This window comes from Onychostoma macrolepis, chromosome 17, assembly GCF_012432095.1.
Source record: "Onychostoma macrolepis isolate SWU-2019 chromosome 17, ASM1243209v1, whole genome shotgun sequence".
Taxonomy (NCBI): Eukaryota; Metazoa; Chordata; class Actinopteri; order Cypriniformes; family Cyprinidae; genus Onychostoma; species Onychostoma macrolepis.
This window is the reverse complement of record NC_081171.1, coordinates 12562370-12585314: the sequence shown is the minus strand read 5'-3', so window position 1 is coordinate 12585314 and position 22945 is coordinate 12562370. Positions and strand designations below refer to the sequence as shown.

At 38.2% G+C, this 22945-nt stretch overlaps 1 protein-coding gene across 5 annotated transcripts in view; it reads right to left on the bottom strand.

Moving 5' to 3' along the window:
• ltbp1 (latent transforming growth factor beta binding protein 1) overlaps positions 1-22945 on the bottom strand; it is an 82348-nt gene that overhangs the window by 3599 nt on the left and 55804 nt on the right. For 3 of the 5 annotated variants that reach the window (XM_058748876.1, XM_058748877.1, XM_058748879.1), the window contains 17 exons: positions 22680-22805; positions 20999-21118; positions 20731-20853; positions 20189-20311; positions 19954-20079; positions 19474-19602; positions 18961-19083; positions 18719-18850; positions 17716-17844; positions 13510-13650; positions 9976-10137; positions 8945-9037; positions 7973-8101; positions 2385-2522; positions 1411-1578; positions 1048-1218; positions 804-953 (listed from right to left, as the gene is read on the bottom strand). In XM_058748876.1, the coding sequence (XP_058604859.1) occupies positions 804-953; positions 1048-1218; positions 1411-1578; positions 2385-2522; positions 7973-8101; positions 8945-9037; positions 9976-10137; positions 13510-13650; positions 17716-17844; positions 18719-18850; positions 18961-19083; positions 19474-19602; positions 19954-20079; positions 20189-20311; positions 20731-20853; positions 20999-21118; positions 22680-22805 (2283 nt within the window). The remainder of the gene's footprint in view (positions 1-803; positions 954-1047; positions 1219-1410; positions 1579-2384; positions 2523-7972; positions 8102-8944; positions 9038-9975; positions 10138-13509; positions 13651-17715; positions 17845-18718; positions 18851-18960; positions 19084-19473; positions 19603-19953; positions 20080-20188; positions 20312-20730; positions 20854-20998; positions 21119-22679; positions 22806-22945) is intronic. The other 2 variants (XM_058748880.1, XM_058748881.1) reach the window with 1 other exon arrangement.

Below are 22945 nucleotides of genomic sequence, written 5' to 3'. Positions count from 1 at the left end.
CTAATTCATAGAGTCATTCATTTGGGAATAGGACTACACTAGCTTTGTTTTTGGTGTGTGACACACACACACACACACACAATAAAAAATCATGACTCATAATAGTCATTGGTTTGGGAATCAGACCACTCAGGCTGCGCAGTATGTCATTTGTTTGTGAATTGGACTATGCTGATTGCTAGGTTTGTTTTTGATTTACTAAATTAACTGACTAAAAGAGTAATTTGTTCGAGAATAGGACTACACTGGTCTCAGTGTGTGCTTTGCGCTGTAGATTCTGTAACAGTGTTGCGGTGTCACTGAATAAGTATCACAAGTAACTCTATCAAAGCATTTTAGTATAGTACGTTGGAGGAAAAATACATATGCAAGAACCATTAACGCAACCAAATGTCATTCTATTATTTAGAAAGAAAAATTGATACTGGTTCTGAACAAGAACCACTCGTTCCCAACCCTAATAGCCACTCTGTGCCTGGGCGTATATCATCTGCTCAGTCATGCCTCATTTCAGGAGATTAGTCATGATAATCACAATCCGCCACAATGCAAGAAAAACACACCCATTCGCTGGTAATGAGAATTTTAAATTTACATTACAGACGAGGTTTTGAATCACTTCCAACCATCAGAGGTTTAAGCTCTAACAACATACACAAAATAAATACAATCACATATAAAATAACTACATACTATTGATGATTATTAATAATAATAAATAAAAAAAAACTTAAGAGTTGAAATGAACCAAAATGTAAACCTGAGCTAATCCCCTCATCATGTGACACTCTGTTGTTACTCACCCACGCAGGCCATTCGGGACATGTCGAGTGTGTATCCATCGAAGCAGTCACAGGTGTAGCCCTCCTGCACCCGCACACACCGTCCATTCTCACATCCGTTCAGTACACCGCACTCCTCTGCTCGCAGCCCTTCGAATGCATCATATGGATCTGAAAGAGAGGTTTAGAAAATGTGATGATGACAATGAATAAATAAAGAAATAATCATTTCAACTATTTCTTTAAGGTGTATATTTGTACTCACTTCTTGGTTCTTCGTAATCTTCATAGAGGGGCAGCGTGCCGTCGGGGTTCAGAGGTCGAGAGTCATATTCAGGGCCATATTCAGTGACTGGGCCAGCGACCAAAGCATCCTGATCATACGGCCGACGGGGGCCACTAGACTGACGGATATTACACATAGTGGCATAGGCCTCTGGATGAAAATAAAAAAGAGATTTGTTTTGATTTGCTTTCTTTGTTTTTTTGTGTTTGCAGGTTCTTTGTGTCTGCAATAATTTTAAGAAAGAGCACATGTCTTGAGGTATAATATTTACAAATGAACTCCAAAAAACAAAGCTGTTCTAGATTTTTCTCTGTGTTTTGTTGTGTAGTTGTGTATTTATACCTGTATTTTTGTAGGGGCAGAGAGCACAATCCATGCCCCAGGCATCTCCATATAAACAGCAGCATTCTGTGAACGTGGTCTGTAGATTGGCAAAGGGCTTTGTGCAGGTCAGCCTTTCTGTTACGGTCTCCCAGCAAATACCTGGGTACACATCAGTTTCTCTTTGCCCTGTAAATACACAAACACAATAAATAGCATTTTAAGTGGTAATGAATAAGTGTCAAGCAAATGAAAGTTACAGAATACTGAAATACGCTTAAAATTAGCAGAAAAACATGTCCTTGCAGAAAGTTACCAGTAATTTTTCAGTTAAGTTCACAGACACAAAACAATGCAATTTATCATTCAAAATGTGCAAAGCACCTGAGAAAAATCAATAAAAAAAAAATGTGTGTGTCTTATTCTGACCACCCTCTAGATGGCAGTATGAGACTATTTGGAATAGCTTTGAGCTCAAGACAAGCAATATAGGTCAGAGATGATCAAATAATGATCTCAGAAACAACTGAGGTAGATTATAGCACATTAAGGGGTGCAACATTTAGTCTGTAGTGTTTAAAATGTAAAATGTAGGGTTTCAGAGGAGAGAATATAGGTTTTAGGGAATTTAGGGTTTAGATGAAAGGATTTAGAGAATTGTGTCTCAATCCAGCTCCTTGTGGAACCTCAACAATGCAGATTTGAGGTGTCTCACTAATCTGACACACTGTATTCAGGTCATGGAGATCTTCACTAATGATCTTATGAGATGAATAAGGAGACATCCAATATGTGCAGTTCTGTGGGCCTCCAGGATTGGGAAACACTGATTTAGACAGTGGGATTTAGAGTTTAGGGTGTGAGTTTTAAAGTGTGATTTTAGTGGCTTTAAGGTGAGGTTTTTTGGAGTGAAGGGCTTTAGAGAATAGGGATTTTTGTGTTGTAGGGTTTTCAGGTGCATAGTATTTTGTTACAGTTGATGTGTAAGACTTTACCTGCCACGGCGGGTAAAATGCAGCGAGTGCTGTCCGGTCCAAGAACCTGGGGCGGAGTGCAGAAACACTGATATGACCCATATGTGTTCATACATTTACCATCTATACAGTTTGATTCATCCGCACATTCATCAGTGTCTGCAGAGTCCAGAGACGGAGAGAGAAACAGAAAATAAACAGACTCCATGAGCAAGTTGTACAATAGAAATGAACACTGACATTTCTATGCACAATAGAAATGTAAAAAGAACAACAGTTTCACCAACATTCAGCAATTTGCAATATAACAAAAATGTGTTATTTCTGAATGAATGATTATAAATATAATCTATGATTATAAGATCAATATCTTGAATTCACTTTTATTTTTAGGTTTGCAGTTTTTATTTTAATCCTACTTTAAATCTGAGTAATTTCATGGGGGCTTTATTTCAATTAATGAAAATTATTTTGAATAGTTTTATTTTCATTTCAGTTTTAGCTAACAAAAACAACACTGATAGGGAGACCACAGGTCCAAAGTGACAAATTGCTTTAGTCCTACTAAAGTGCATTTAAACACACTTAGTGTGTGTTTGTTTACATAAAACCAGATGAGCCCACAGTGTGTATGTAAAGTTTGCGGCCTCCTCCAGAACCTGCACCCACAGACCTGGTGTCAAAAAGACTGAAACATGTAGAAATGAGAGAGACGTGTGTGTGTGTGTGTGTGTGTGTGTGTGTGTGTGTGAGAGAAGAGTGAGTGGGTGCTCATATGTGTGTATGTCAGTGTGGGTGTAGGATGTCAAATGACTGTGGCTACACTGAATATGTGTGTAAGGCAGTCAAGGGTGTGGCAGCTTTAAGACAGTGCGGCCGGGCAAGAATCCATTGCCTTGGGTCTGTGGTTTGTGTGAGTGTGTGCATGTGTGTTTAGGCAGGCAGACAGCCTGCGGTGCACCATAGAGCTGCGGCCTGGATCATAACGGCTGTGCCGCCCTGACCGGTTGCAAGATGTAGCCCTTTGACCCAAGCTTACACACACATATAACCTGCTATCATGCTGCATGCATAATGTGGCCGCAAGCCACAAACCGGCAGCTGCAGCAGGTTTAAAACTTAAATTTAAATCCAATTTAAATGTGTTGGCGTTACGGTGAGCCGAACTAGGCCAACACTTACACCCATACACACTATCTATTCAGCATGTAAACTCGCATGCACCCACACAAAAACACACAAGCCTGTCATTCCAAACCGACAAAAGAACACAGTGACAATTCAAGGCCAAACATCACAAGCAATAAACGGCTAAAGCAGGATGTTATAAATAACAAACCCTTCTAAGATTACTTTCTAATATTTCTAAGAATACTTAGACTAAAATAAAACACTTTCATGTAACGTTTTATGTTTCTGAATACTGTCTTCTAAAATATTTCATTAAACTGCATCAAGCTGCTTTAATCTGTGTATATCTGAGAAAGGAGAAAAGACATGCACATATTGTTTGAAAAAAAAATGAGAAACACTAGAATATTCAATAATTTCATTACATTTTGTGTATTTCAGCATATTATTTGTGCATGTGTGTTTAAATACCTTGTTCAAATAAGCAATATATATTTAAAATATTATAATTTATAATTGATATATATTATAGCAATATAAGTATGTACAGTGGTGTGAAAAAGTGTTGGCCCCCTTCCTGATTTTTTAATTTTTTGCATGTTTGTCACACTTTATTGTTTCAGATCATCAAACAAATTTCAATATTAATCAAAGATAACACAAGTAAACACAACATGCAGTTTTTAAATGAAGTTTTTTATTATGAAGGGAAAACAAAATCCAAACCCACATGGCCCTGTGTGAAAAAGTGCTTGCCCCCTCCTATTAAATCATGAAAGAACTGTGATTAACCACATTATTTTAGAAGGCTGAGTTAAATTTCACTAGCCAAACCCAGGCCTAATTACTGTCAGACCTGTTGAATCAAGAAATCACTTAAATAGAACCTGTCTGACAAAGTGAAGCATGTTTAAAGAGCAACACATCATTCCGCGATCTTAATAAACTCATAAACAGATGAGAAACAAAATAGTTTACATGTATCAGTTTGGAAAGGGTTATAAAGCCATTTCTAAGGCTTTGGGACTCCAGCAAACCATGGTCAGAGCCATTATCCACAAATGGAGAAAACTTGGAACAGTGGTAAACCTTCCCAGGAGTGGCCGGCCTACTAAAATTACTCCAAGAGCACAAAGACGACTCATCCAGGAGGTCATAAAAGAACCCAGAACAACATCTAAAGAACTGCAGGCCTCACTTGCCTCAATTAAGGTCAGTGTTCATGATTCAACAATAAGAAAGAGACTGGGCAAAAACAGCACCCATGGGAGAGTTCAAAGGCAAAAGCCATTGCTGACCAAAAAGAACACAAAGGCTCGTCTCACATTTGCTAAAAAATATCTTGATTATCCCCAATACTTTTGGGCAAATATTCTGTGGACTGATGCGACAAAAGTTGAACTTTTTGAAAGGTGTGTGTCCCGTTACATCTGGTGTAAAACCAACACAGCATTTCATAAAAAGAACATCATACCACCAGTCAAACATGGTGGTGGTAGTGTGATGGTCTGAGGCTGCTTTGCAGCTTCAGAACCTGGATGACTTGATGGAACCATGAATTCTGCACTCTATCAGAAAATCCTGAAGGAGAATGTCCGGCCATCAGTTTGTGACCTCAAGCTCAAGCGCACTTGGGTTATGCAGCAAGACAATGATTCCAAACACAGCAGCAAGTCCAACTCGGAATGTCTCAAGTAAAACAAAATGAAGGTTTTGGAGTGGCCAAATCAAAGTATGGACTTAAATCCAATTGAAATGCTGTGGCATGACCTTAAACAGTCCGTTCATGCTCGAAAACCCTCCAATGTGGCTGAATTAAAACAATTCTGCAAAGAAGAGTGGGCCAAAATTCCTCCACAGCGATGTGAAAGACTCATTGCCAGTTTTCGCAAACACTTGATTGCAGTTGTTGCTGCAAAGGGTGGCACAACCAGTTATTAGGTTTAGGGGGCAAGCACTTTTTCACACAGGGCCATGTGGGTTTGGATTTTGTTTTCCCTTCATAATAAAAAACTTCATTTAAAAACTGCATGTTGTGTTTACTTGTGTTATCTTTGATTAATATTTAAATTTGTTTGATGATCTGAAACATTGAAGTGTGACAAAAATGCAAAAAAAATCAGGAAGGGGGCCAACACTTTTTCACACCACTGTGTGTGTATATATACACACACACACACACACACACACACACACACACACACACAATGGGTACAGAAAGTATTCAGACCCCCTTAAATTTTTCACTCTTTGTTATATTGCAGCCATTTGCTAAAATCATTTGTTCATTTTTTTCCTCAATGTACACACAGCACCCCATATTGACAGAAAAACACAGAATTGTTGACATTTTTGCAGATTTAATAAAAAAGAAAAACTGAAATATCACATGGTCCTAAGTATTCAGACCCTTTGCTGTGACACTCATATATTTATGTGACACTCTGGCCCAGCCAGAGCCCTGACTTAAACACAATTGAGCATCTCTGGAGAGACCTAAAAATGGCTGTCCACCAACGTTTACCATCCAACCTGACAGAACTGGAGAGGATCTGCAAGGAGGAATGGCAGAGGATCCCCAAATCCAGGTGTGAAAAACTTGTTGCATCTTTCCCAAAAAGACTCATGGCTGTATTAGATCAAAAGGGTGCTTCTACTAAATACTGAGCAAAGGGTCTGAATACTTAGGACCATGTGATATTTCAGTTTTTCTTTTTTAATAAATCTGCAAAAATGTCAACAATTCTGTGTTTTTCTGTCAATATGGGGTGCTGTGTGTACATTAATGAGGAAAAAAAATGAACTTAAATGATTTTAGCAAATGGCTGCAATATAATAAAGAGTGAAAAATTTAAGGGGGTCTGAATACTTTCCGTACCCACTGTATATATATATTATCAAGTTTTTTAGTTGTCTCAACAGGAAAAAACATGAATAAAATCCAAAACACCTTTTTACATGGTTTGAAATCCCATGAAAATATATAATTGCATATACCCGCCCATATTCTAGGCCAGCCGCCAGCTGAACCATCAGAAGTTCTGCAGGTATTGTGAAGAAACAAACGAGGACAACAGCGAAAATGGTAGGTCATGGAAATAAATGTTATGTTTCAGGCTGTGCAGGGGATGTGAGGTGCAGGGATGGGTTGGTGTCTGTATTCAGAAAGCCACGGAAAGCAAATAACGCATTCTAATAAAATAACGTGAGCCACTAAAGGGACATGGTTAGCTCCTTGTTAGCGGTAGCCTGTTACATTGCAGTACATAAGATTTCACTTACCACATAAACAGAGTAAGGACAGATGACTGAGGATGATGGCGAATGATTTACAGATCCTGAGAACCACTGACAAGCATCTGATCTTGTAAAATGTGTGGTAAATACTGCCGCTCCATAGTATAAACAGTTAGTGCGATCGCGAATCTCGAAAGTGAAAGTAAAAAGCGATCGTGCATTTGAAAGCAGTTTCAGTGCCGCGCATATTAATAGCGGCTCCCTGATGCCCGCATTTTATTTACATTATAATTACCCAACGATATAACTGCGAGAGAAAGTATTGAAATATATATTTTCCTCCTTGTGTTTCCTTCCTGCTGTGTGAGCTACTGAAATGAGCTGCACTGTGAAACAGCCAATCAGAGCAGAGCTCAACATTATTATTCATGACCCTTCCAAATAAGGCAATAATTTCATTCTAGGGAGAAATCCTAGGGTTGTAAATGCACATGTAAAACCGTTTATGGAGAATTTTTGCCCTTACTTAAGCCACATACCTTCTATGTAGATATCAGAGAACAATTTAAAATATTGTATCAATGCATTCTGTGGCACCTTTAATGTGTCTTTCCGTGTGATGGGTTGTTAAATGGACAGTTCACCATAAAAATTACAATTCTGTCATAATTTAGTCACCCTCAGGTTGTTTCAAATCTGTATGACTTTCTTTTCTTTTGTGGAATATAAAAAAGATATTTTGAAGAATATTGGTAACCAAACTGTTACAGTATATGTGCACACTTATATTGTATGAACAAAAAAGACAAAATATTTCTCAAATTTTCTTATTTTATGTTCCACATTAGAAAGAAAGTCATACAGGTTTGAAAAGACTGTATAGTGAACCATAGTGAAGAACAGAAGAAAAAAATTAGATCTGGTCACATATAACTTCAGTCAAAAAAAACTTTTCTCATCTTTATGCCACTCTAAATGTATTCTGTGGAACACAAATGAAGATATTTTAAAAAATAACTTTTTTAACAATGGAATAACCATTATTTTCCAAATAACCATAACAATGGAGGTCAATGAGGTCGAATTTGTTTTTGTTAAACTATCTTTTGTGCTCTGCAGAAGACTTTGGAACAACATGAGGTAATCGTCATGAACTCTCCCTTTACGAAAAAAAGACAGATGAGACACAGTAATCCACAGTTGTTCGGAGATTACATGCAGATTGTGATTTTGGACCTTACCAACACACTGCAGTTTGCTCTCATCATAGTAGAGTCCAGCCTTGCAGTAACACTCATACCCACCGGGGGTATTGAGACAAAAGCCGTCTTTGCAGATCTCATTTTCAAAAAGCTTGCATTCATCTGCGTCTGCAAATCACACACATCAACACATTATCATTATTTCATCATTTAACAAACAGAAAGGTCAGTATAAACCTGAAACCCTGGACCACACCTACAGACCAGCATGCATCTGGACGCATTGCTCTGGTTAGTGTTCTTATTTGGGGATCTGCTACATGCAGAAATGTCATTTGACTGGAGACTGACAGGGAGGAAATGTCCTTACCATCCATAAGCATTCCATTCAAGCGTACGCGACACACACACACACACACACACATCCCGACCGCATCGCATTCACTCGTGCTGCCACCAGCCAAACCACACTCTCGCTACATTCATAAATTAAATCAGTGCATTAGACTGGCCCTGCGACTGAGGTTTCCCCACACTGGGAAGCAGGCTGCTGAGTGTGTGTGTTTCAGCATATGTAGGTCAGATGCTAAGCGATGTCTGCGGCTGCTTCCACGCATTACAAAGTCAAAAATGTGTGCATAAAATGGGGGTAAAAGTGCAAGAAACATCAGAGCTTAAACATAAAACCAGATAAGCACAAAAACACATGTAAACAACCAGACATTGAAGGGACAGTTCATCCAAAAATGAAATTAATGTTTTTTTTTTTTTGTCCATACAAAAAAGTGACTGTGGAATATAAAAGGTTTGAAAAGACTGTGTAGTGAACCATAGTGAAGAACAGAAGAAAAAAATTAGATCTGGTCACATATAACTTTTTGGTGTTGTTTTGGTGTTCCACAGTCAGTCAGTCATACAGGTTTTTGGAACTATGTGAGGGTGAGTAAATGATGACATATTTTTCATTTTTGGGTGAAATATCCCTTAAAAAAAACGTAGACACACAGATACCTTTGAAGCTTCCTGCTAAGCTGGTTGTAGGAATCATAGGATCTTCAGGAGGAATGTAACCTCGGCCTGCCAGACACATCTGGGAGAACTGATCTGCATAGGAGAGTGTCAGCAGTTAATAAAGTAAACTGTCTGCTGTATTTACTTAAAGAATGGTCATTATTGGATATAAGTTGAAGATTGATTTTTAGTTATGAGCTGGTAAAGCAAAATATATACGAGAGTGATTGTTTCTATTTATATGAGGTCCAGACATGATTTACTAATGTAATTGGCTTGTCTGTGAAGATTCTCAGTCATTTAGGTCATCATAGGACAGACAAGCTTTTACATGTATTGAACACCTTTCATCAGGCATCATCTGCAGAAAGGTGGATATTGTTTTGCACTGAACCTCACCGCAATTTTCAGTCCTATCTGATCTGTCTGTCTGAAATTAAGAAATGAGCAGAGACAGATTTATAAGCACTAATGCGCAATACTTCCCTTCAGGACACGTCCTCTTCAACCAATTTGTAGGAAGATTTGAAGTAAAAAATGTTGTAGGAATCATTGCAGTCTTAAATGATAATGGCTTTAAACCTTTTCTGTCTCTCTTTAATTACTTTTTCCTACTTTGAGATGAATTTCTGTAATTTGGGCTTCCCCACCATAGAAGTTGTAAAATAAGCAAAACTATGTTCTACTTCTAGTTTAAAATGAATAGTTTGCCTAAAATGAACCAGTCACTGCATAGAATCACTTCAAAAGAATGAATAATTGACTATCCTCAAGTTTAACTCACTGACTTGATGCATGCTGCCTAAATAGTTCCTACCTGGAGTTGTAAATTTGGCCTTATCTTTTTAATTTTTTCACCACTATCATATTTTTCAAAAAGCACAATTCTGCTTAAAGTTGAAAAGTAATAGTTTACCTAAAATGAACCTCAAAAGAATCTCAAAAGAATGATTCATTCACTATCCTCAGGTTCTTGCAGTTCTTTGTACTGCACTTTTTAGATTGTTGTTTTGCGCGATGTAACTGAGTACCTGTTCCCGGTATGGGGCAGGGATGGACCTCGCAGTTGTCCCCCCAGCCGGCTCCTAGCGTACAGCAGCACTCCTCTTTAGTCATGCTGCTGGCCAGCACCTTATCACACAGGTTCTCATCATTCAAGTTGAAATAACACTCCTTCCTTTCCACTGGTGTGTCTGTGGGAACAAGACAACAACACAATACAGATAACTCAGACCAGATGTTTTGCCCTTTTAAAATATTCAGATATGAATTTTCAATCATGATTTGTCACAAAGCACAGAAAAATTAAGGGAAGAAAAAAAAATCAATGAATAACTGTAATGTTTCACTGCAATACGGTAAACCACAAATGAAGAACACCAAGGTCAAGAACACAGCAGAAACTGTGCACGACATCAGAGAGCAGTTTTGCAGTTCAACCTTGGCTTTTCAGTCACTGAGTGCTCCTTTTTATTATTTCCACATAATTCATATTCCAAACTATTGTGACTGTAGTTTTATGATGTTCTACCAGTGTCCTTATATGCAAAAAGCATGATTTACAGCTCTGGTAAGACATACCGGGGTACTTCTTGTAAAAACAAAAAAATAACGTTTAAACTCAGGAGACAGTGCGGTTTTATGAGGGGAGGAGGATTAGGCGGGTGGATTTGAACAAAAGTCCTTAACTAAAACACTTGGCTGAGATCTAAGAAAATGCTTCCTGTTACTTGATCTTCCAGGCACAGCTGGTGTGTAGCCGCTCACATACACATATCCAATCAACATTGTTCTTTTATTTTCCAGTTCCACCATGTTCTTCACCACTAGAGGAACAAATTGATTCCAATCTAGCCAGCGCCAACCCTTAAACCTTAAGCTATTTAAAAATTTTTTTTTTTTACACATCTACCACACCTGGGGTCTCATTTATAAAACTCTCTGTAGCTTTCATCCTAAAAGTGTACATACGCACAAAAGCTATATTTTGCCTACGCGTAAATTTTTTTCAGATTTATAAAATCATGCGTACGCCAGAACCTGTGCAAAAATCCCTTTATAAATCCCAGTCAGGGGAAAATTGAGCGTACGTGCATCTCCACCCTGACTCCTCCCAGAAATCACCATATATGGAGCTTACAACGCCTAGTTTTACTATGCATAACCTCATCTGCATATCATTTCCATGCATATTCCCATCCACATGACACCGTGTTTAACACCGTCAAAGGTACAAGACATTAAGGAAATATGAGATCCTGACTGTAATTCCATTTGGGCCATAGCCTACACATTAATTTTTATTGCTAAAAATTATCCAGTATCCTTGTTACGTTTTATAATAAATATATGAAAATATCCATAAAAACTAAACGGTTTAAAATAGTTGATCTCATTCATTTACACTAGTCATATAGTATTTCAATTGTTTTAAACAATTCAAATCAAATTAAATTTATGCAGTTTTGCTGATAAGGTGACCATAAGCTGAACGTCTATTTTTAGTGGAAACAGCTGATATAATAGGCCTATATTTTTTGCAGTGTAAATATAATTGTCTGACTCGACGAATTACTGAAAGTATTTTAAAAAGGAAATGTGCAAATCTTACCGTTTTCCTTTAATGGTATCCTTCAAATACAGTGGTATTTTTTATAATGTTTTGGAGATGCCTTTACACGACATCAACACATCCATGCAGCTGTGGTTGTACAGTAAGATATTATTATTGGTCCTATTCAAACCGGACAATGGACTGACCGTTCGACCACTGTATCCAGCTGTGTCCACCATAGTATCAAAGTAAGTGCACATCATGATAATTGTTCTCGCAAAAATATAAATAAATAAATTCCTCGTAACATGAGATCTGCAGTTTAGTTTAAAAATGAATTATTGTGCACCTATAGCACTCCTCGCTGTCATTAAAACATAGGATGCCACATGAAAAGTGATCAAATGCATCCACTATATGTCTAAATTGAATTTGTAATTTTTGTTAGGGTTAACCCTAATTTTTGTAATTTCAGTGCTTAATGAAAGTGGAATATTTATTGTAAATGCATATCGAACACAGTTTAAAGTCATTTACTTAATTACTTCTCACTCCAAAAGAGTTTGTAGGCATGGTCTAGAATGTCCGTATTTATGCCAAGTTTATTTTTTATAAATCCGGATATGTGCGTGGAAAATTGCTTTCGCATATTATATGCCCATTTTGTGCGTACGCAGCGTTTATAAACAAGACCCCTGATCTTTAGTTGTAAACAAAACCTGTCCCGGATCACTTAACTTTAAAAAAAAAAAAAAACTGTTTTGCAAACTTCAAGACTCTGAATTGGAGTATGTAAATTGTAGTTGGTGCTAATTTTTGGTTGTATTTCATTGTTACTTCCTGATTGGCATAATTCATTTAGTAAATATGTTGCTAAAACAACATTAACCATATGCAAATTAATGCTAAGAGTGGACAGAATTATTTCATAGTGAAAACAGGGGAAAACTTTATTTTAAGGTCAAATTCTCGCTATTAACAAACCATTAACTACGACTTTGCCTCAATAAACTCCTAATTTGCTGCTTATTAACAGTTAGTAAGGTAGTTGTTAAATTTAGGTATTGGGTAGGATTAGGGATGTAGAATAGGGACATGCAGAATATGTGCTTTATGAGTACTAATACACAGCCAATATATTAATAATAGGCGTGCTAATAAGCAACTAGTTAATAGTGAGAATTGGTCCCTATACTAAAGTGTTACGAAAAGAGTAATAGCAATAGGTAACTGTTTATTTTGATAGCCCACTTCAGACTAACTGTGGCAACTATTAGTAGACTGTCTGCTTAATATCTGCTAAAACTTTATTTTGATGGCTCTCCAACACACATTCTACTTACTAAAGTAATAATAAGTACATGTCATCTTATTCTATTAACCTCCAGTAATACTTCAATGAGAGTTAGTTGACTTATAGATAATACAATGTCTAAAATGGACTACTGAAACCAAACAATAAACAAAATATCACAATCCCAATCAGGAAATCTTTAAGACTCGTCTAGACTTTCAAAAGCAGTTATCTCATTCTGATGGGTCTTCTTGTATATCTCTCCATGCTGGTCTTTTTTTATCTTAGCGTGGGAGCTTCTTTTTGGCTCTTACGTGCTTTGGGCCCCATGGTGCTTTGGTCCCTCTGTAATCCTCAGACTGAATCTCATTTCTCTCCTGCCAGATCGTTTACAACCCCCATTCATCACGCCATGCCTCCCTCTGTTCTACTCAGAGCTGGACCCTGATGATATGAAGTTAATGTCCTGTTGCACTACTAGAGGATCTCCATGGCTGAGATTAAAATTTGAAGAGCTTCAGAATCGTTTCAGGTATACAATGAAGATGAGATGTTTCGTAGGAGGAGGACAGGGGTCATTTGTCCAGATAAAAGGCAATCTGTGGCCACTTGTAAGTCTTGTAGGTTTGGGTTAGGTCACTGTTTGTGGGATTTCTGTAGGATAATGAATTGGTCGATCACATTGTGGTGGTGGTTTACAGTAGGCTACAACTTTACCTGGTGGTGTAGAGAAGCATTTGGCCGACATCGGATCAAATTCTTGCATCTCATCAGGACACAAACACAGGAAGGTGCCTTCACGATTCTCACAGGTGGCCTCACCACACACATTACCGAGCAGCTCACACTCGTTCACATCTGTAGGCAAGAAAATGTGTTTTATCATTGAACTGAAGATACAATCTGAACTGCAGGGGTTTGTTTTGTGCTGGATGAGATCATTTGCTGTTCTATCAAGTCATGTCAAGTCACCTTTATTTATATAGCGCTTTATACAATACAGATTGTTTCAAAGCAGCTTTACAGGGATAAACAGGAGAATAATTATTCAATGATGCAGAGATGAATTCTGATGTAAAGCAGCTCTAAAAAACAAGTGTCATTGTTTAGCAGAGGTCAGTTCAGTGTCGATTCAGTTCATCATTTATGAAAGTAGTTCAGTTTAGCTGTAAAGCAGCCCCGTAGAAAACATTTCAACATTTCAATTTTCTTGAGTTCAATTCACTCACTCAATCTGGTCACAAGTGGTTCTTGAGATAACAGTTCACTGGAGTGGAAGATCAGTGAATAACTTTTGATCTGTTGCTCACATATTATAAGATATGCTTTTTAAAGATTTGAAAAATATAGCACACAAGTTGTATGGACTACAAGTATGATACTTCTTAAATGTATTAATAACAACAACAATTCTGAAAGTACAAAAATTGTTTGTAATCAAAAAGTGCAAGACGCTGTTTCACCAGATTTCTGACCAGACGTTCTACAACCACAAACTTATGTGAACTCTAAAGCTTGTGAAACACTGGTCATTATCTAGTCATAGTTTATTATTTCTATAGCCTGGTCCTGATTGGCTCAGAGCCTTCTGCAGAGTTTTCATTAATTTTCCTTATCAAAACGGTGGCTTGGGAACCTCATAAAGCAATGACAAACAATGTGCACAACTGACTTCAGTAAATAAAACAGCCCCATTTTTCTGCCGACTGTCTCTGACAGCTTGAATTTATGACGACCAAAGTAGTACTATAATGCAAGTGTCTGCTTCCTGCAACAAGGCTCTCTCCTCCTTTCTACTCTGTTCTCTCTCTTTTTTTCTCAATGCTTCACACATCTGTGACTCTCATTCTCTTGGTTTTATCAATCATCTCGGAGCACCACATACAAAAGGATGCAATAAATCAACTTGTGTGGAGAGCCTTTATGTGCAATAGACTCTGAATGCTCTAATGGAGCCATCCCGCCAGACGCACACACGTACACACTCCAGACCCGCTCAGTGATGGTGGGCCAGCTCGTCAATGAGCCTGGAAGTGTTAAACGGTCGTCTGGAGTCAACAGCAGCGTGGGTGCTGCACCACTAGGGAATGATAAAAAGTTGGAAATGGACGTCAGTGCCAGATGAACAATGTAAAAGACAGATACGACCTCATAAGGACTGATATATACTAGCGTTTTTTTCATGCACTCCAGATTAGATTATGGTTTGACGGGATCATTTTCTACACACAAAAGAGTTTGGGTGCTTTCTGAATCAACATGTGACACACTTACTAAACTGCAATCCTTTACTACTCCTTGAAATGAATCGGTTTCATGTACTTAAGGTTCATGAACTTTGAATCGTCAGCTTTGAATCTTGCACTCCTGTAGCTCATAGCGCTTCAATCTAAGCGTCCCCAGGGGACGTAGGTTTTCTTTGAATTTCTTTGAAAAAAAAAAAAAAACGACTGGTTGTTTAGACAGTATGCAGATATATATATTTTTTTATCATCAATTTATTTAACCAAATTTGTAAATCATCAAAACTTTTAGGTGGCAAGTCAATTTATTTATAGGTGGATGTGTATGGGGGAAAGAAAAACACACTCTCTGTTAAGTTTATTTAAATTTTAATTTACTTTTTGAAAGCAACAAATGGAACCAAGAAATTGATTCAGAATAGGTTTTCCATAATTCCTTTTTTTTTTTTTTCAAGTATTCAAGGAGTTAAGATGTTCAGTCTCTGGTAAGGGATTAGATGTTATCCTTTTGCTTCATTAAAACGCAGTTCAAGACACACAGGGAAGCTGGCTTGTACAGAAGGGCTAAAAATAATCTTTAGAAATGTCTATAGATCATATATCATCTGATCTGTGATTTGTTTTTGTTTGTTGACTGCAGGGTTCAAGAAAAGCTGACCTAGTGGATATACAAGACACATTAAACTTAGGTGCTCACAAGGGTGATACAGGTTCGAATTGAGCTTGTTTCTCAACTATTTCTGTCACTAATGGGGCAGGAAAGAAGATAAACACTGTTGTGATTTTGTTGCGATACACAAAATTTTCGGTTTCACTATAAAAAGAAAAAAAGTCTTGTTGCTGGAATCTTGTCGCGTAGCATTTTATTAGGCTTGAGATCTCTGTCTTTCTAGGTAATTGGAGGACAAAGGGATAGGAGAGGAGGAGAAACAGTAAGGGATGTGGTAAGGAGAGAAACTGAGGAGGGAGATGGAAGAATGGATAAGGGTCGAAACAGAAGAGAGAGAAGTGGGAGGAAAAGAGGAATGCATGTCCTGTGTGCATTAGCGTTTGTGTGTATTAGTGTGTGTTATTGCCGTGGGAAACCAGAAACGATGGAGACTGTTTGTGGCCAGTTACATAAGCCGGCAAGACAAACAACCTCTGTTCAGAGACTGAAGAGAGTGTGTTTGAGTGTGTGTTTGTTTGCTAGTATATGTATGAAAAATTCTCTCCTCAAACTAATCACAAACTGAGAACAAACCAGAAGAACAATAAGCCTATACTTTATATGGGGGTATAAATCTAATAATTTAATATCGTGGTAGATTTTCTTTTTGAAAGAAATTAACCATTTTATTCAGAAAGTATGAATTAAATTGAGCAAAAGTGATAGTAAATATATATTTATATACATTAAATAAACATGTGGGATAATTTAATGCATATTTAATATGATAATACATATTTTAATCTAATTTAATGATAATCTAATTATGATTATTTATACATTAATTTTGCACATACCACCCATCCCGCCGCATAATAAAAGTGAAACTTCCTCTGTCTCTGCTCTTACTCTCTTTCAGAAGGTGGGCTGCACAAGAACACTGTGTTATTTTAAAACAGCCACCAACTCCAGACCTCTAAACACCAGGCCACATAAATACATGTGGCTCCATCACTTTAATAGGACTTGACTCTGTGTCAGTGTATTAATGTGTCTATGTGAGTATGTGGGGGCCACTGATGTGTTTCACCCCGGTCGCTGTGTTTTAAACATTACCGGGGTCTGTGCCGTCCACCCTCAGACTGGAAGAAACTAAACACTCACATCAATCATGGCTCTAGCAAAGTGTCTGCCATCTTTTTTATGTTGTCTGAGAGGAAGTGGCAAAAAATCTCTGAGAGTGCTGGCCTCGGTTTCAAATCCAGCTCTGGTTTACATGTCTGTCAGGACAAGAGCTTTACAAACAGACCATACCACACATCTATCAGTTAAATTCTTGTCTCCAAGTGGACAAGATAGAGATTAGACAACTAAATACTTTTTTTTTTGCCAGTCAAAGAACTTCACACCTAAAGAATTTAATAGTATTTTGACAAATACAGTACGTTTAAAATGATGTACCCTTGACTGAGATGAAGATCCATGGTTTAAAAATCAGTTTTATTCTACATTGTTGGTCGAATCACCAAAAAGGACAAAAATGTACTCCACATAACTTGTGTGCTATTGTTTATCAGTCTTTTAAAGTCACACATTAGCATTCTGTGAGGAATAGACCACATTATTATGCATTATTACTGCCTGAAAATCATTCCTTCCTCTGCAACTCTTGGATGTCATTCAGACTTGCACACATTTAAACTTAAAGACATACTGCATTGACTGCCAAAAGTTTGAGTATGTGGAAATGTAAAATATTTTCATTTGTGGTCGATGGGGAAAAAAAAAAAAAAGTCATGCAGGTTTTAAACTACGTGAAGGTGAGTAAATAATTATAGAATTTTCATTTTTGGATGAACTATCCCCTTTAACAAGCAGCAATGACAACACCTTAGCTGTCAAGTTCCAGTAAGCTTTCTAATAGTGATAATTCATTGAATACTGTCAATTTTGAGTCTATTTTTAAAACTATGGAATGAAAATAACAGAAACTAGGAAGGAAAGGAAAAAAAAAAAAAAAAAAAAACTTACCCACACACCCCTGCCCATCCTGAGAGTCCTTGAATCCTGGGTCGCACTGGCAGCTGAAGGAGCCTATTGTATTCTGACAAACACCATGACTTCCACAGGTATTCTCATTCAGAGAACACTCATCCACGTCTAGAACGAGAGAGGAAGAGACAATAAGACAGAGAACAGGAGATGTTAGAGCTCTTTGTGTGCTGATCTGGGCAGAGATGAATGGATGAGAGAAAGAACACAACTAGAAATCAAAAATCACATACACGACTATTTAAAAGTCTGGGATCAGTAAGAATTTTTAAAGGTTCTTGAAGTCTCTCGTGCTCACCAAGGCTGCATTTATTTAATTGAAAATACATCAAAAACAGTAATACTGTGAAATATTACTACAACTGAAAATATCTGTTTTCTATTTGAATATATTTTAAAATGTAATTTATTGCTGTGATTGCAAAGCTGAATGTTCTGAAGGCCATTACTCCAGTCTTCAGTGTCACATGATCCTTCAGAAATCAATCTAATATGCTGATTTGCTGCTCAAGAAACATTACTTATTATAATCAGTGTTGAAAACAGTTGTGCTGCTTTTGTGGAAACCGTGATACAGTTTTTTCCAGGATTTCTTTGATGAATAGAAAGTTCAACAGACCTGCATTAATTTGATATAGAAATCCTTTATAACATTAAAATGTCTTTACTGTCACTTTTGCGCAATTAAATGCACAAATGCTTTCTGATTAAAAGTATTAATTCCTTTCCTGACCCCTAACTTACAAACAGTAGAGTATATGAACAAAAACAATACTTGAATGGAGATGGAATGAGTATGAGTATGTCTGATCGGAAACATAATTGCAGTCTGCAGTGTTAATTAGCAAATGATTAAGCCACAAGAGACAAACAAACAGCTCTGATCAGAACCAGAACATGGAGATGTGCAGTACAACAATGCGAGCTGGGTGGAGGTAAGGAGGTGACATCACGGCTGAAGCTGGTGCCCATGGGCGCTCACCGATGCAGACGGCGTGTTCGCCTCGGGAAAGGCCAGGTGGGCAGGGCACCTCACATCGGTAAGAGCCCGGTGTGTTCTGACAGGCCCAAACCCCACAAATAGACGTCCCCAAGTCAGCACACTCATCAATATCTGACAGACAGCACAACCAACCAATCAGCACACTAATAAACCAATCAACAAAGAGCTTCTGGGTGGAGGATGATACAAAAAGCAAATTGTTTTGGATTCTAGATTTTTACCCTGGCACGTCTGATTGGTTGGCTCCAGGCGGTAGCCTGCATCACAATGGCAGAGATACGAACCCTCTGTGTTTGAACAGGTACCATTTACACATCTGCTGCCATCCACACATTCATCTACATCTGAAAAAGCCCACACACACACATTGATTTTGAGTAGGTCATTTTATATAATATATTTCGCTTTGTCTAGACATTCAGCACAAACGCTTCCTTCTCCCCATTTTACTGCTGGACGGGGCATTTCAAACAACTCTGGCACCTCACTGGGCCCCGGGAGCACATACACATGTCCCGCCAGAGGAAAAATAACATTGGCTCATATGTGAAACCCATTTGACACACAATCCCTTTCTTTCGCTCACTCTCTCTTGTGCTGCCAAACACTGGGGCTTTTCAACAAAGCAACAGATTAATTTTGCCTAAACATCAGATAAATATCAACACAGCACCGCTGAGAATCAGGACAAACCACAGCAGGATGCATCGATGAGAGAATATGTGTGTACGTACCCTCACAGCCTGGTGGATCCCTGGTGGATACAAAGCCGGCATCACAAACACACAGGAACGAACCCTCTGTGTTCAAACACTCTCCATTGGGGACGCACAGCTGTGTCTCGTCCTCACACTCATCAACATCTACAAGAATTGAGGGATAAAATCAGTAACAGTATTCCAAGCAGTGGCTTAAACCAGTCTAAGTTGGTTTTCTGGTCTTAGCTGGTTTAAGATGATCACCCAGAATGACCAAGCTGGTTTCCTGTCCTTATCAGCTAAAAAGTCCCCAAAATCTCGTAAAACCAATCAAGAGACCAGCTAAGTGCTGGGTTTCTTTCAGCAGGACTCTTCAATTGGATCAAATTAATTCTTTAAACACACAGAATATGCATTATATTTAGTACATACTGTACAAACTATAAGAGTAATAAGATAGTATACTATTCTAGAACACATCCTCTGTATATGTGGGTTTGTATGATGGATTCTCACCTTGGCAGCTGGTGCCGTTAACTTGTCTGTATCCCTGTGGGCAGTTGCACTGGTAAGATCCCAAGATATTGACGCACTGCCCCACACCATCACAGGTCTGAGGTAACTCCAAACACTCGTCCACATCTGTAAACATCAGAATATTTCAACATTGCACACAGAATCAATCCCAGATGCCCTTAACATGAATAGATGATTGAAGATGATTAAATCACACACACATGCACTCTCGTACCGTTACATTGGTCTCCTGTGGACGACAATATAAAGCCGGGCTCACAGTTGCAGATAAACGACCCCTCTGTGTTCTGACAGTGACCTTGGATGCACACACTGTCATCTTGGCATTCGTCGATGTCTGTGACACACATAAAGTTGCAGTTTACTCACTTGCATTTTATCTGTTTTTGTTTAACTTGATTGTATAACAATCACAATGATGAAATTCACAATGCTGTCATAACGCACATTAAAAGCCATGCTTTGTAAAAGGCTGCGCAACATGCAAACAAAATGAAACTAATCATAAAAACAAAATACAACACAAAAACAAAACAAATGCGCCAAACAAAACCAAACCAAAACAAAACAGCACAAAACGAAAAAGAACAAAAACAAAACAAAAAGAACAAAAACAAAATACATCAAACAAGACAAAACAAAATAAGAAAATCACTTGAAAGTTGGATAGGCTCATCTGTCATTTGTTAGACAAGATAAAGGCAAACAAAATCTTTGAAAAATACAAAAAGGCGCTGATCTGTGGGCAGATAGTACCTATGCAGGCCTTGCCATCAGGAGTGAGCGAGAATCCTTCATCACATGTGCAAACGAAATAGCCCTCCCGATTGAAGCACTGACCATGAGCGCATACTTTTTCATCCAGGCACTCATTTATATCTGCACAGAGAAGGTCATGCACACAATACATCTGAAGAAAGACACTTCTGTGGGTCACATTTAGAAAGGCCCCCTCATTTGTCAAAAAATAGCTGTGCTAAACACATATCATTGTATAAAAGCAAACAAAAAAAGGGCTTCTTACCAACACATTGGCCATTTCTCCCTTCAAACCCATCTGGACAAGGTGAACACATGAAAGAGCCCAGAGTGTTATAGCAGAGACCGGATGGACACACTCTCCCATCCTGACATTCGTCGATATCTACATAGACACAAGCAGAAATGAACAGACTAATTTAAAATCATATACGAGTTTATGATATCCATCCAGCCAGTGCATGTGTCAGCTGTGAAGTTTTGATAGGAGGGTCTATTGTTATGGATGGGTGCTATTGCTGTCCTACTGTGAGGAAACCATCGACAGGAAAGCTCATTTTGTTCTCCATCTCTCTGCTACACCTTTATTAATGAAGTTACTCAAAGAAAAACATCTTAACTGTGAAACTGTGATGTACTACGGCACTATGCCTTCTTCCTTCTACATGCTCAACCATCCATTCGCCTTTATTACTGCTTCCAGCGGCTGCCAAAGATACTTCATCTCTACACTGAATGGATGTGTTACATTAAAGCAGTTAGGGTGTGAAAACACATCACCTAATCACCACCACAACAGATTTTTAAAGAGCTTTACATTAAAGCAGACAGCTGTATTTATGAGGACATATTTTCAACACTTAAAACAATGTTTTTCAATGTTCTTTGAATTACAAGGTCACATATTGAGGTATAAAATCCCATAACAAATCTCCAACCTACCTAGAGCTCGAATTCAGTAACCCCAAATTTACAAAGAATGCTGGAGCTGTGGTTTAGCGGTGTTATGAGCACAATGAAGTGCACAAATGGGAGATGTAGATGTGAAGAAAATGCCATTATAATGCATAATCAAAGAGTAAAATCAATCTCCCAGATCAAAAATGAAACAATTTCTGTTTCATAGACTGGGCTTGAGCAAATAAACAACTGCATTAAAGAGCTGACGCTCCCCATTCCGTAGCAGTTTCACAAATTCCAGATTGCGGAAAAAAGGTGGGACACATTCCTAAATGTGTAACTGCTATGAAACTAAAAGAGGATATTACTGGAACAGTTAAACCAGTTAACCAGAAAAACCAATGTGCTGGCCATATCAGTTTAAATGGATGTAATGAGTAACTCTGGGCAGAGGTTTCCGGATGTCTTGTACTCTGGATTTCCTAATATGAAGAGAAGATGTGTTTTCCAAGTACTGTGAACATTTCCTCATCTGCAGCAGTGCTGAGGTATTTGGGTGACTCGGTTGAGGGTACGATAATACCTCTCTTCTTCCTCCACAAACCTCAAAGTGTGTCACAGGGAGGTGGTTTCTACCTCGTCTGCAAACCCTGAAAACCAGCTAATGACACACACACACAGGATGTATTTGGAGCTGAGAAAGAGACAGAGCTGTGCCTGTATTTAGACGACCACATTGTGGTTCAAGACCAAAAGCAGACTTCTTATGAGTGCTGATCTGTCTGGATCAAAATAAGGGCCAAGAAAGTGGAAGGAGAGGACTGCTAATGGCTCACGAGGAAAAATACAGACCTTCAAACTTCCAAATGGGACATGTTTCTTCTCTTCTAACATGTCCACAAAATAAATAATTGATAAAAAAAGATTCTTAAAAGAAGGAGCTGAAGAAATTAAACAGTAAATCTATGTACCAGTCAAAGATTGTGAACCCTACTCTGTGAGTTTGTGTACACGGGTGAGTTCATATGGGACAGTCTTGTAATTACCAGAGCAGCTGGTGCCCTTCTCGTTAGGCATGAAGCCAGGCTCACACGCACACAGGAATCCGCCTGGAGTGTTCTGACAGTGACCATTAGCACACAAACTTGGGCTCTCTGCACACTCGTCGACATCTGTCAAAAATAATTATCAGGTAATTGATAGATCTGTCTTTGCAGGCAGTTTAAGACACAAATTCCTATTTGAATAGAGTGTTTTCATAGCATATAACTTACTGAGGTGCCATCACCTGGAATTAGAAGCATAGACGTCT